General features: G+C 52.4%; 1 protein-coding gene across 2 annotated transcripts in view; it reads left to right on the plus strand.

Moving 5' to 3' along the window:
* ARHGEF7 (Rho guanine nucleotide exchange factor 7) overlaps positions 1 to 14226 on the plus strand; it is a 74598-nt gene that overhangs the window by 21798 nt on the left and 38574 nt on the right. For both annotated transcript variants that reach the window (XM_077753913.1, XM_077753914.1), the window contains exons 5-7: positions 2052 to 2140; positions 13567 to 13661; positions 13887 to 13982. In XM_077753913.1, the coding sequence (XP_077610039.1) occupies positions 2052 to 2140; positions 13567 to 13661; positions 13887 to 13982 (280 nt within the window). The remainder of the gene's footprint in view (positions 1 to 2051; positions 2141 to 13566; positions 13662 to 13886; positions 13983 to 14226) is intronic.

Here is a 14226-nt window from a genome sequence, read left to right on the forward strand (position 1 = left end):
TGGGGATGCGCTGCGGTCAGTGGTGCCACAGGCAGACACAGCTGCTCTGTGGCCGCAGTGCCGAGGCTTTCTTACCTCCGCCCTCTGAGAAGGGCACACAGGTGTGGGGAGACGGTCCCAGCCCTCCCAGGCCAGTCATCCCCCCGTAGCCGTCGGAGAGTTGTGGACCCCCTTTTCCTGCGTTGCGTGGCTCTCTTACGCCTGCCCTTTGTTTTCACAGATGCCAGTAGCCTGATGCTACTTCTTGTGAAAAAGCCTTTCCCTCATAGTTTTAGGAAGTTAAGTGAATGTTGTCTGTGGTGTTGGGAGGTGTGTCTTAAATGAGGCACTTGACAGATTATTTGACTTTAAAATTCAAAGCTGGGGCACCTGTGTGGCTCAATCGATTGTGTGTCCGACTCCTGATTTCCTCAGGTCATGATTATGGGGTTGTGGGTTCAAGTCCTGGGTTGGGCTCTGCGCTGAGTGTGGAGCCTGCCAGGGATTCTCACTCTTACTCTGCCCCTCCTCCATGCCTCAAAATAAACCAGGGGTGCCCGGGTGGCTCAGTCGGTTAAGCGTCTGACTTCAGCTCAGGTCATGCCCTCACAACTCACAGGTTTGAGCCCTGCGTCATGCTCTGCGCTGACGTGGAGCCTGTTTGGGATTCTCTCTCTCTCTCTCTCTCTCTCTCTCCCCCCCCCGACTCGCTCAAAAATAATAAACTAGAAAAAACAACATAAATCCTATCCAAGGTAATAGCGTGCGCGTTGGTGTCTGTGGTCGCGGTGGCTGTCATGCCGGCTTTAGTGCTCTCCTTTATTTTTATCTGTATTTGGCCCCTAAGTGATGGGTTCTAAAGGTGAAAAAACTTGTTTTTCTTAAGGTAAAAGCATGTTGATTTTTTTTTCTACAGTTAAATTCCTAGCTGCAGGTGCGAGATTGGGAAGGAAAGGGTGTGTTAGTTAGCCAGGACACATTGCTATTTCTTTGGGGCTCAGAAGTCCTTCATTTCTCACGGAGTTCTGTTTTCCATCCTGTGAGTAGAGAGAGTTCTTTCCACTAAGAATAACGCCTGTTTTGGTCTTTATTGTTAAACGTTTGGAAAACCAAGCGAGGCTTTGGAGGAAGGTTTAGGCAGACCATTCCCTAGGAAGGGGAAGGCGTATGGTTAAAGATCGGGCATGTGATTTTAGGCATTTGGGGTTTCTGTTGCCAGGAAGGCAGTGGCAGTACTGAGCAGGGACCGGAAGCTCTGGCAGTGTTTGGGCCCGAGGGCCTTGTTTGGGGAAGCGCTGGCCGTTGGGCAGGTGGGTGGAGGGTTGCTGAGCACAGCATGCCAGAGGGACGGAGCGTTGACTTACTCAGGCGAGGCGGGGGGTGTGAACTGCCCCCTCAGTGTCCTTGCCCTTCTCCCCGCCACCCCAGTTTGCTGCCCCACCCAGGTGGCTGGTGACCGACGCGCGCCCACCCTGAGGGCCCTGCGAGTGTTGGCAGACACTTCCTTGATCCCTGTTCTGCTGGCTCAGCTCCTCAGCATGTTGAGTGGAAGCTGGGCAGCTGACAAATGCTCGAATCCTTGCAGATCACGGCTGCTCCCACCTCGGTTTCTGGGGTGCAGGTTCTTAAGGGTCCGTGCTTGGTTCTGGCCCTCTGCCCCTGCTTGGGATGGCCTTCCCTCGCCTTTGCTTGTCCCTGTGAGCCAGATCCTACTTGTTTGGAGAGAGTGCCCTGAACATCGGACGTGTAGCCCAGACTCCACGTCTCCGTGTTCTCACGTTTGTCAGCGTAGCTTATGCTCCTGTTCTTTCTTCTGCTGACAGTCGTGGGGCACGGCCTGTCGGACGCCGAGCCTGCCCAGGGAGTACGGGGTGAGGCGCGTCCGGGCTGGGGGGACGCCGGCTCCCTGACCCCAGGGCGTGAGCACGACGCTGGCACGGGCCGCCCGCGGCTTCCCTTGTCAGTGGGTGCCGTCCCGGGAGGCCCCTGGACTGGCAGCTCTGGGCTGTGTGGGGCTGGTGTGTGTGGCCCCTGGTGCCGCTCAGTAAAATTGCCTCACGTTTTCATTTCAGAAAAGCCTGTGTCTCCAAAATCAGGAACGTTGAAGAGCCCTCCCAAAGGATTTGATACTACTGCCATTAACAAGAGTTATTACAACGTGGTGAGTAATTGCAAGCCCGTTTTCAGACTATCTTGGCTTTTTGAATGTCTCTCAGACTCTGCAGTGTAGACTCCAGGTAAGCGGTGCAGAGTGTGAGGGAGGGTCTGAAATTGTTACGGGCTGCACGGTTACAACCACCGTGAACGCTCTGGGGTATTTTCTTCTAATCTTTCATAATCTTGTATTTTTGTTTACTTTTTTAGTAGACTCACACCCTGTTCTTGTCACAGAACGTAGTAGTCCCTTCTACCATTTCCAGTCCTCAAAAGTGAGTGTAAAAAAGCACACGATGTGATTTATAGGTGTCTGTGGTGTTTTACCTGTGCTTTGAGTAGATTTTAAGTACTTTGGTCAGTACTGTTTCTAGTTTACTTGTATCTTGACACGAAGTCTTTCTAGAGACTGATGGATATGCGCATCAGGACAGCGTCTACGCATCGCACACAGTGAAGACGGGAGCTTCAGAATGGGATGCTGTGTTCTGAAACTTGAGCAATTTGTGAACTTAGAAAGTTCTAAGTCTAGTATCTAGTCTACTCCTTTCTGGTCCCTGAGCCGTCGCATGGACTGCACAAGTAGGAAGTGGTATTACTTGGATCACCTTTGAAATGGCTGGTATATGTTGGTGTGATAAGCCACCAAAGTACACTTGGTGAGTGTGACTCTGTCTTCCAGTCCGTGGAAAGTGTGCATCTCGGGTTTCTTCCCTGGTCTCGCAGAGGATGTTTCCTGGGCCGTGGTGTCCACTGGAGCCCGTGACGCTGTGCGTCTCTGAGGTGAAGTCGCTGTGAATCGCTGCTGCTTTGAGCACCGAGCGTTTCACTTCCTGTGCTCCTGTAGGAAAAGGAGCGGACCCGTGATGGACAGAAGTCGGTCCGCCATGCTGGCCTGTTGCCACAGCCTCTGCTGTGAGTTTGAGTGTTGGGGTGCTGACCGTTCCCTTCCCATCGGCCCCTGGCCTTGCAGAGCAGGGTGGCGTTGGGAGGGCTCCTGGCTCTGACACGCGGTGCTTGGGTGCCGGCTCTGCGCCAGGCCCTGGCGAAGGCAGCGGGAGGTGGCAGTGAGCGCCTGCTCTGCCCCCCCCCCCCGCTGCCTCTGCCTCGGTTCACTCCCGCTCTTCTTGTCCTGTGGACCCTGCTCGCCGCCCTCGCCGCCTCAGACTGGATTTGCCATGTTGGCCAACACCAGGCCGTCTTCCTGAGCAGCGCTTGAGTCTCAGCCTCTGCTCCTCTGGCTTCCTCTGGGTGCCGACTCCCGCCCAGCTCTGCGGGACTCCCCAGCACGGCCCTTACCCCGCCTTGGTGGGGCCACCTGCCCCTCCTGGCTCTGCTTGCTTTCCACGCCCTTTCGGGTCTCTGTCGGATGTTCATCCCTGGGATGTGGCTCTACTGGTGTCTTTGCTTGTGAGTATGTAACATGTCACCTGTGTGGCTGTGTCCGCAGCCTCAGTGAGCATCGTCTGGGTGCTTCAGGGTCTCAAATAGAAGAGCCTGTGGAGCTGCCTTTTCCTCGTGTTCTGACGTGAGACCTGGGTTCTGCCCAGGGGAGGCCTCCCGCGCGTGAGTTCCAGTCCTGATCCCCAGGGCTGTTGCGAAGACGGGGCTGCTTCTGTCCGAGGCTCTGTCCTTGTACCTGTTAGAGGAAGCCAGGCAGTGCCCCCTTCCTGGGCCAGCTGCATCTCTCTGGTCTTCCCGGGAATCTAGCTTCCACTAGGGGCTTTGCAGACGTAGGCAGCCGTGCTTTCCTTGAAGTCCTGGGAAGTGGTTTTCCTTTGCAGCATTCTGTAATCCTTTTCAGCCCGAAGCAGCATCAGTGCTTTTTTTAGATTTCTTTCTTTTAACTATTCTCGTATTGGGGGGAAGAGTTGTTCTGTCACAAGTGCTGTTCTGGGCCAGCCACCCTTTCATTGAGAAAGATGAGAAAACGCCTTGACCTCAGAATGGCATCCAAATTGTTGATTTTGTAAAGCAGTGTTAGTAGCAGTAAATAGCACATGTTAAAATTACATTTGTTATGGACATCACTCAGAATCCATGGAAACCCTCCTTTGGGGGGTAGCGCTCCTGTTTTTCAGGGGAAAACACAGCTCTAGAGGGTAAAGGGCTTGTCCAGGGTCCCACACTGGTTAGTGATTAAGCCAGGAATAAATTCCTCTCTTTTGAATTCTGTATTTATAAATTCTGCAGAAAAGTAGACTGTATTGCAGAGTACAGCATGCAGAGGGAAGTGGAAGAGATACCACAGCAGGCATTTTCACACTGCCTCGTGTGGCCGTGTTTTCACAGCCACCGACGGGAGCAGGTTCTCCTAGAGGGAGGGCTGTCGGTGAGAGGCGTGGGCTCAGCGGAGAGCAGTGGGGGCGTTGTGGGTGCAGGTACGAGACGGGAGGCTCCTGAGTGATGGTCAAGTAACAATGCTTCTGGGTGACGTACGACCGTCCCCAGGCTCCCGCTGTGCGCACACTAACCATGATGGTGTCCACAGGTCTCAGAGCTGTGTGCGTTTTTCTTCACTTCTTTCTGTTCTTCAGACTGAAGGACCTCCATAGTCCTTTCTGTTGCCTGATATCATACATCTCTGGTCTGGTGTGGAGCCCCGTTAGTGGATTTTTCACTTTATCACACCTTTCAATTCATAATTGCCATTTGGTTATTTTTATGGTCAAATAGAGACTGCATTTGTGTCATTGTTTATATGTGTTAATTCTTTAAGCATAGCTTCCTTTAGTTCATTGGACATTTTAAAAAGATTTGACTGTTTTGGAGCAGCTTGAGGCTCGCAGCAAAGGGGAGAGGGTGACGGAGCTTCCCCACGGCCCGTGACCGGCTCTCCTCTTCGTGCACGGCAGTCCCCCGCCGCCTGGACCGAACGGTTTATCCCTCGCCTGCCTCCGGGTGTCGGTGGGTGTGAAGGAGCAGCTGTAAACTCGTGTGTGTAGGTTTCCACGTGGACTTGTTTTCAGCTCGTTTGGGCGAACACAAAGTGCAATTGTCGGGCGGCGTGGGAAGCGCGCGTTCAGTTCTGTGCGAATCGGCGCACGGTCGTCCCGTGGAGGAGCCCCGTTGGGCGTCTTCCGCGGCGCCTGCTGGTGTCCGATTCGGGCTTCGCCGAGGTACGCGGTGTGTGGTGTTTGAGTCGGCAGTTCCCCGGTGAGGTGGATGTGGAGCACCTTTCCACCTGCTTACTGCCTCCCCCCCGCCGTAAGGCCTGTTCAGTCCTTCTGTCCGCTTTGAAATCTGGGCTCTCAGGGGCCTGTAAGTTCAACGTGGATTATGGTTGGAGGACGCTGTGCACGGGTGCAGTGTTTTGTCATTTATCCTGCCCGGTGTTCTCCGAGTCCCCGGGGCCTGTGGTTTCGGTGCCTGACGTTAATTAGGGGAAATTCTCCGTCATCGTGGCTTGAGCTCTTCCTTCCGTCCCCTGTCCTTCTGGCGCTTCCACATGTGTGTTTACACCTTGTGCAGCCCACCCCCTTGGATGCCGTGTGGAGTTTTCCTGGTGTTCTCAGCCTTGAGGGATTCTGTTAGGCCCTGGCGCACGGGGGCGCTCTCTCCAGCCGTGTCTGGTCTGCTAACGACACCGTCGTGGGCATTCATTTCTGTTCGTGCTTCTCCCAGTTTTCAGTTCCTGGGATCTCCACCTCCTTGCCGGTCTTTTCTGGCGTGCTGTCTGCCTTCCTCCATAGAGCCCTTACATGTGAATCGTAGTGTGTGGTTCCTGGTGGGGCAACTCCGGTCCCTACAGTCTGCCTCTGATGCTTGCGCTTTCTCTTCACGCTGTGCGGTTTCCGGATGGTTCTTCTCCTCTTCTCCACTGGAAACCCAGGGGCATTTTTCTCTGAGGCTTTGGGAATTTGGTCCTACTCCCAGATAAAAATTTCTCAATGTTGAGGGGGGCTTCTCTATGACTGGGTCTCCCCCAGAGTGTTTAACTCACACTTGTCCACACCGAGCCTCTAGCAATCCATCAGGGATAGTGTGCGCTTTCCTGCCCCGTTGCTCGCTCGCAGTGTGGTTTCTGCTGGGGCGCTCGGGCTCTGCTACGTGGGACTCCCAGGGTCGCTGGCCTCTCCAGATGTGGGGATGGGGGGTTGCCTGTGTCCTGTCCTCTCTCCTGTTGGGGTCCAGCAGGAGTTGACATGGCAGGATGGAGTGATGTCTGCACAGAAGCAGGCAGAAGTGGAAGTCCCGTCTGAACATATTTAGAGCAGCTGTTTTGCAGACTTTATCTGCTAACCCACCATCAGGGCCCTTCAGCCCATTTTAATTCAGTGCCTTGTTTTAAAAAAAAAATTTTTTTTTTAACATTTATTCATTTTTGAGAGACAGAGAAAAACAGAGTGCAAGTGGCGGAGGAGCAGAGAGGGAGGGAGACACAGAATCTGAAGCAGGCTCCAGGCTCTGAGCTGGCAGCACAGAGCCTGACATGGGGCTCGAACTCACTGACCGCAGGATCATGAGCTAAAGCTGGATGCTTAACTGACTGAGCCCACCCAGGGGCCCCTCAGTGCCTTGTTTTTGTGCATGGGTTATGTGTTCCTGGTTCTTTGCATATCTTGTAATTTTTCACTGAAAATCGGAATTTTATTAAAAAGGGAAAGTGTGTGCATGTGCGCGAGTCAGGGAGGGACAGAAAGAGAATCTCAAGCAGATTCCACGCTGTCAACACAGAGCATGAGTTGGGGCTCAATCCTCCAACCCTGGGATCGTGATGTGAGCCGGGATCAAGCGTCAGATGATGGAGCCACCTAGATGCCCCTCAAAATTGGACATTTTAGAAGAGTTTAGTAATTTTGGATTTTGATCTCTCCTACTCCAAGGCTTGGGTGTTCCTTTTGTTGACTAACTGCAGTTATCTCCCCCATAGTCACTGACGGGCTCGCTTCCTTAAAGCTTGGCTTCCCAGTATTCATACTCAGAGCTGCAGACTTGAGTGTGTAGCTGAAGATTGCTCAAAGCAAGATTGTGCTGAAGCAGGCTTCCATTCTGTGCCCGTGGGTGTGTGTGTGGTCAGTTAATGCACTGAAGTGGGAGGAGGCTTTTTAGAACATAAAGCAATGAATGAAGACAAAGGAAAATCTCCAAATTGATAGGCTTCATAAAAGTTTAATAAGTTCTTGGCCTTCAAACAATAGAAACCAAATTACAAGTTGATTGGAACATTTGTAACAGTTTCAACAACACAAGATGATCTTAATGACTGAGGAGCTCATTAAAGCAAACACGTTAAGATTCTGGATGAACAGGAAGGGATGTGCGCAGCTGGGGAACGGGTGCAGGCGGGAGCTGTGCCGTGGTCCGTCGGGGCCGTGGTACCAGCGCCACAGACAGCGCGGACTCCTCCTAAATGCCGCTAACGGTGCTGGAGGCCGCGAGTCAGCCTGGGGCGCCGCTGTGCTCGCGGCTCCGGGGGCTTCCCTGGTCCCGGGCTCCAGGGGGCTGCTGCTGTCTCGTCTGCACAGGGCAGACGCCGGGTCCCAAAGGCCCCGCCCGCAGCACCCCCACACTGGACATTGTGGGACGCCCCGAACCCTGGCATGTGGGGAGGACAGAGACGCTAGGTCTCGCCTTCTGACAGGATGGGTTAGCTTATCATAAAAATACGGGGTCGCGACCAGCAGAGATGTAAGGAGAATCTTCCTTCAGGTGTAAGAATGCTGGAATGTGCATACAGGCTTCTTAAGAATAGCCTGGCGGCCGTGCATAGAAACCTGAGAACAGTCAGGCCCTTTAACTAGCACTTCTGCTGCTTGGAATTCTCCCCAGAGAAATGACCTGAAGCATGTTCAGCGGTGCTGGCGCAAAGGCGTTTTAATAGGATTATCATCATAATAAAAGCAAGCAACCCAACCATGTGTCAGTACGAGGACTACTACGTAACGAGCGGCACATACATTATCAGTATCGAAAATGCACATGAAGCTTTAAAATACCTAAAATTCATGCTGAAGTGCAGCAAGCAGAATCCCAAATTATATAGGTAATGCAATTGAATGGTGTAAAAATGTTGGCATAGAAAATGGAAGGAGCTGTGCTCTAGGGTGGCTCAGAGGAGTGTGCTACTATTTTTTTTTTTTTTTTAATATTTTTATTTATTTCTAGGAGAGAGAGAGACAGTGTGAGCAGGGGAGGGTCAGAGAGAGAGGGAGTCACAGACTGAAACAGGCTCCAGGCTCCGAGCTGGCAGTCAGCACAGAGCCCGACGTGGGGCCCGAACCCACGAACCGCGAGATCATGACCTAAGCGAAAGTCGGACGCTTAACCGACTAAGCCACCCAGGCGCCCCAAGGAGTGTGCTACTCTTGATGTCGGGGTCTTGAGTTTGAGCCCCATATTGGGCGTAGAGATTTCTTAAATAAAATTAAATAAAATTAAAAAAAGAAAAAGAAAAAGGCAGTGTGCCGGAGGGAATGGTCTCTCCAGGGCGGCAGACGTGATTGATTGCTTGATGACGCAAGTACGAGTGGCTGTGCCGTTGCTCTGGCACCGGGGGCCGGGCATGCAGGACGCCAGGCTTGAGCGCAGCCTTGAAAGAAGATCCGCGGGCCTGAAACACGGAGTTGCTCAGTCTTTGTGACAGAGCCAGCCACCACTGTTCCCTATATTCTCAGATGGGAAAACGGAAGCCTCTCGGTGTCCCCGATGAGTGAAGGACCAGGAGAGCCCTGGCTTCAGCTGGTGGGGCTGGGGGTGTCCTGTCTGTGGGCTGGCCCTGGGGAAGCTCCCGGCCGCCTGTGCAGGCCCTGACCTGTCAGATGGCGTGGGGATCCTGGCCTTGGCCTTCTAGTGTGGGCTTCAAGGAGCCTGGTGAAGTGCTTGGCCTTGAGGTTTCCAGGGTTCTTAGGAAGGAAGAGCACACAGAAGACTCGGGCATTAGGCGTCACTGCTGTTTGCCCACAGGCATCCCATCCCTTTGCAGGCTTACCCGGGAGAGCGGCGTCGAGGGGGACGGGGCTCTGGAATGAGAGGAAGTGTGGTGGTGGCGGCGGCTTGAACCTGGTGGATTTGAACAGCGAGAGCGCGCCTGCCCTGCAGGAGGGTAGGGCCTCTGCAGGCGTTTCTGCTGTGCGCGCCGATGCCCCCAGAGCGCCAGAGCGCCAGAGCGAGCTGCAGTTTCCTTCCTTTAGGGGATGCGGGGTTTCCTCCGGCATCCTCAGAGGAGGAAGTTTCTTAACTATGCCCGTCTGGAAGACCGGTCCTTATGACCCGCACGTCCAGTGGTACTGGCTTAGGTTTTAGGTTCTCTCGAACGCTTTTACCGAGGGCGTGTGCCAGTACTGTCCGTATCCGGGAACAGGGAGCAGAAATCTGTGCGTGCAGAGTGTGGTGAAAAGGCAGGGCAGCTTCTGCCGTCGAAACCGGGCGGGGACACCAGGTGGCGGTGGCTAGTTTTAGCGAACACACGGGATGGTTGTGCATTTTTCATCAGATGCTGCAGCAGCTTCCGTGGGCCTTTGCCGTGTCTGGAGAAATCGTGCCACTGGCCTTCCACTTGGCTCCTGGAGTGGCCTGGAGCCTCTGTACCCTGGGCCAAGGAGGGGACCAGAGACAGCTGGCCCAGCATCTTAGGTCCACAGAGACCTGCACTGGCCCCAGGCCCTGCTTTTGCTGGTTTTCCTTTTCCCTTGGCTTCCTGAGATTAACCACCACCTTAACCAAGACTGCTTTTTAGTCCCGCCCTCCTGGCTAATGGGGTCGTGTGGAAGGGGCACCACGTAGGATTCTGGGTTCGGGTTGGAAGGCTGTGTTAGGTGGTTTGTAGGATTTAGTCTACCTTAAGTCAGGTAGCTGACCCTCTTGAGTGTCCCAACCCTGTAAAAATGACTCCCTCCCCCCAATACCGCCTTTTTTAAACAGAGAGACGCGTTGACTTGTGCTGAGCCAGCATTTGTGCCCAGGTCTGCCGGGTGCCCAGGGCTGGCGCCTTGTGTGTCACGGTATGGTCCTTGACGTCTGTCCGTTTGCAGAGGCTGGCTTCTTGCCACAACCTGTGTCGCGGTGGGGCCAGGGCTTCGGCTGGAGCTCTTGCATAGTGAGCCTTTAGCATCTGGAAGAAATCTATCCCAAGACCTGTGAGTCCCCGAATTTAGAAATATTGTGACATAACGTCTTTTAAAAGAGACAGTAACCTAAAACCTTCACAGGATCCTAGACTCTGAAGGTTGCTTCCTGAGGACCTGCGCTCTGCTGCCTCTGGNGGGAAGGAGTTTGGGGTTGCTTCCTGCAGCATCGAGGCCGGCAGGTCCTTCCTGTCATTCCCCAGAGACTCCAGTCTTGGGAGCTGTGTTGTGAGACCGGTGTGAGGATGGTTTTTCCCTTGTGTGGGGAGGGACAGGGGCGGAGGGCGGGGGGTTATTTCCTCTTGTCTTAATCTGTTACCATTTCAAGGATGAGCTTGAAACAGAGTTGTTTCTAAAAGTTGGGTTTTAGTTTATGATGATCTTTCATCTTGATGAAATCTCTAAGATAAGTTGTCTCTTCTCTATAAATCAGTTACTTATTTTTAAAAGATTCAATGACCTAAAACATGAAACCTACCAAAATTTGCAGTGAAATTTGCAACTCATGTGTGAAATCGGCGACACTGAGCGCTCCTTTAATGGTGGTAATAAAGTGAGTTTCTGTGTCTGTGAGGAGGTAACGAAGTCAGCCGGCCTTTTGTTGTTTTGCTGGAACGGCTGACAGTTGAGGGATTGTCTGTGTGGCTTGCCTGATGTCCTCGTCCTGTGTGGCCCCATTGTTTGACTGGCCCGGGCTCTCCACGCCTCGCGCCTGGGGGGAGCTCGCTGCAGCCGAGGCCGGCCTTCTCCTCCTCCGCCGGGAGCAGAGGCTACTCCGCTGTGGGACGGGCGGCTCTCTGGGACCGGCCTTCGTGGCCTGGAGCGCCGGAGCCTGGCGGGCAAGTCACATGGGGTCCTGCAGCAGCCAGAGTGCACGCAAGTCCAGGAGGGGNGAGCTGGGGTGGGAGGGTCACAGGACTGGTCTTCAGCTCGCACCGGAAGACACGTTTGTAGCTGGTGCTTGTCATTAACCAGCTGAACTGCCTTGATGTCACTTTTTGGCAGAGGTTTCTTTGGCACTGTTTCTGGTACATTCTTATGGGAGGCTTTTATGTCTGCGTACTCTGCTCGATGCTGTGTTGGAGGAAATGCCATTTTGTTGTGCTCGCACGTGGGGGAGGTTTTCTCAGACGTGGTCCCCCCTCCTGTAAAGGTGCTCACGTTCTCAGCCGTGTGCTGCCGCTGCTTCGGAGTGTTCGGACTCCCGACGTGAACCTCTCACGTAGTGTTTGCTTGAACCGTGATGACTTTTCATCTCTGTCTGTGGCAGATTTTTAAATCTTTTGTGGTTCGCGGAGTATCACAGTTGGCTGGCTTCACGGTACTTTAGAAGGACAAGGTCTGGGATAAAGTCAGGTTTTCTTTTGCAGTGGCTGGGGGCACAGTTGTTCTCTGTNCGTCGTGTGGAGGTTACTCACTCGGGTTTGCATGGACTCGTGAGGGACTGTGCGCTCCGGTCAGAGCACGCAGAAAGCACACTGACAGGTGGAGAACCCGTGCTGTACGTTGTGGGGTGGAAATCTAAATCGAGCTCAAGGACTCCTCTTGCCTATTTAAGCACATATTATAATTACCGGCTCAGGGCGATGGCGGATGCTGTCCTTACGCTGCTACACAGCTTCCCGCACGGCTCAGGACGACGTGTTTTGGAAGACAAATCGTACATCGTGGTACCTGTAGTGGAGGCTCAGAAGACATGTGTGACGTGATCTTCTGATGAAAGAAGGTGCCGGTCCATGGACAGAGGGGCATGGCAGGTGGCTGGCAGGGGCTTTACGGTCCCTGCTTCCGTCAGGTCCCACTGTCTTCAGCCTGGCGGCCGGAGAGGCAGTGAGGGGGCTGCGCAGCCACAAATCGAGGTGCACATGCCGGCTCCGCTCTTGGCTCGCTGCTTGGTTTTGGGGAACTTACCCTCCCTGCTTGAATCTGCCTCTGGGAGAGGAATACTCCGTGTGAGGATCAGAGCTGCTGCATGCAGAGCACCTGCCGGGCGCCGGGGGTGTGCTCGGCCTCGGTGAGGATGCTCCTGCCCGCCCTCTCGTCCGGGCGCCTTCCGCTCTTGGCAGTTACTGATGCAAAGAAGCTTATTTTTTATTATTTTTCATACACACACACACACACACACACATTTGTATCGTTAGAGCAGGAGTCAGGGAGAGGGGCAGAGGGGTTGGCGGGAGTTGGGGGGGACTCCGTGCTCAGCACAGAGCCACCTCATATGGGGCTCGATCCCACGACCCTGAGATCAAGAGCCAGACGCTCAACTGACAGGCATGCAGGCAACCTGAGGTGCATTTTTCAGTCCATGTGTTTTACATTTTTTAAATCTGTTTTTAGGAATTGTAAACTGGTTTTTACGCAATGTGCTATACTAACATAGGATATCAGGAAACATTTTAAGGTTGATTCATCATTGTTCTGTCTTTAAAGTAGTGGTTTCTTAAGGATTTTATACTGGTAGACCTTCAATATTTTATAAACGTGTATAAGATCTGAGACTGTCATTCTCTAATGAAATTGGTTTAGATTTGCTAGATGCAGTCTGAAGAGTAAACTGGATATTTTTGGTTGAAATACACTTTACGTGTGCTAAAATACCTGGATTTTAAGTGTATAGTTTGTTGAGTTTCAACAAGTGTATTGATCTATAACAACTACTCAAATTATGATCTAGAACATGTCCATCACCTAGAAACTTCCGCCCCTGTCCCCGTTGTCACTCCTCCCAATGTGTGCCCTCATAGATTGGTTTTGCCTGTTCTTGGACTTCCTATAAGTGGGACGTGCAGGGTGTCCTTTTCATGAACGGCTGGCCCCTTACGCACGACACAGCTTTGGAGATTGATCCATGTGTCCTTGCTGTTGTGACTACCAGTGGTTTCTTCTTGGCATTGAACAGATGGGGGCAGTACTTTTCTGATGATGGACTTGATTCCAGCCTCATTCTTAATTTTGTTTAAAGTTTATTTACTTTGAGATGGGGGCAGGGAGAGAGAGAGAGGAGGAGAGAGAGAATCCCAAGCAGGCTTCTTGCTTAGCACAGAGCCCGACACTCTTTGATCCCACGAACGGTGAGATAATGACCTGAGCCGAAATCAGGAGTCGGATGCTCAACTGACTGGGCCACCTTGGCACCCTCAGCCTCATTCTAGCTGTACCCGTGTCACGTGAGCATGGCAGTAAGATGAAGTCCATTATGGAGCCGTCATAGGAATTCATCATGTGGGTTTTCGTAGTTAAGTCACAGGAGGTGATGATATTAAGCACGCTAGTAACTAGAAGCAACATGTAATGTGAATAATGCTGACGAACTTCCCAGAGCTTGTAAGTTTTAAGGGCGAATAATGCCATTCATCATTTGTTGTAGGTGCTACAGAATATTTTGGAAACAGAAAATGAATATTCTAAAGAACTTCAGACTGTGCTTTCCACATATCTGCGGCCTTTGCAGACCAGCGAGAAGTAAGTCGGATGATAAATTGTATTAATTGCAATGTTGTCATCACCTTCACCTAGGATGTTGGCTCAGGTTTTCAGAGAACGGAGGATGGAACAGAACCCACTGTATCAGTTTGCTTTAGAAGTAAGGGTTTTAGCAGGCGGAGGCTCGAATAGGGCGCTGGGCTGGGAGAGGACGGGGACACGGTACCTGATAGTCTCACTGTTATTTTTTTTTCTTGGTTCTAGGCTAAGTTCAACAAACATTTCATATTTAATGGGAAATCTAGAAGAGATCTGCTCTTTCCAGCAAATGCTTGTACAGTCTTTAGAAGAATGCACCAAGTAAGTACGACGCTAAAAATCAGCGAAGTTCAGATCAGTACAATGGGCAGGTAGAGAGTGTGCTTCAGTGTCATTCTAGAACTCGTGTTTCCAAAGGTGGAAACTCTTGTTTTGAATCTTTGGGTTCTCAGCTCTTCTAGTAGAAGTTGTGTTTTTGACATTGGTTTTTCTAGTCAGGGTCTTTGAAGGCGAGATCTCCTGACGAGAAAGGAGAGAGGCGTGCCATGGTGGGTGTGGGGCGGGC

This window comes from Crocuta crocuta, unplaced genomic scaffold (assembly GCF_008692635.1).
Source record: "Crocuta crocuta isolate KB4526 unplaced genomic scaffold, BGI_CrCroc_1.0 scaffold31, whole genome shotgun sequence".
Lineage (NCBI taxonomy): Eukaryota > Metazoa > Chordata > Mammalia > Carnivora > Hyaenidae > Crocuta > Crocuta crocuta.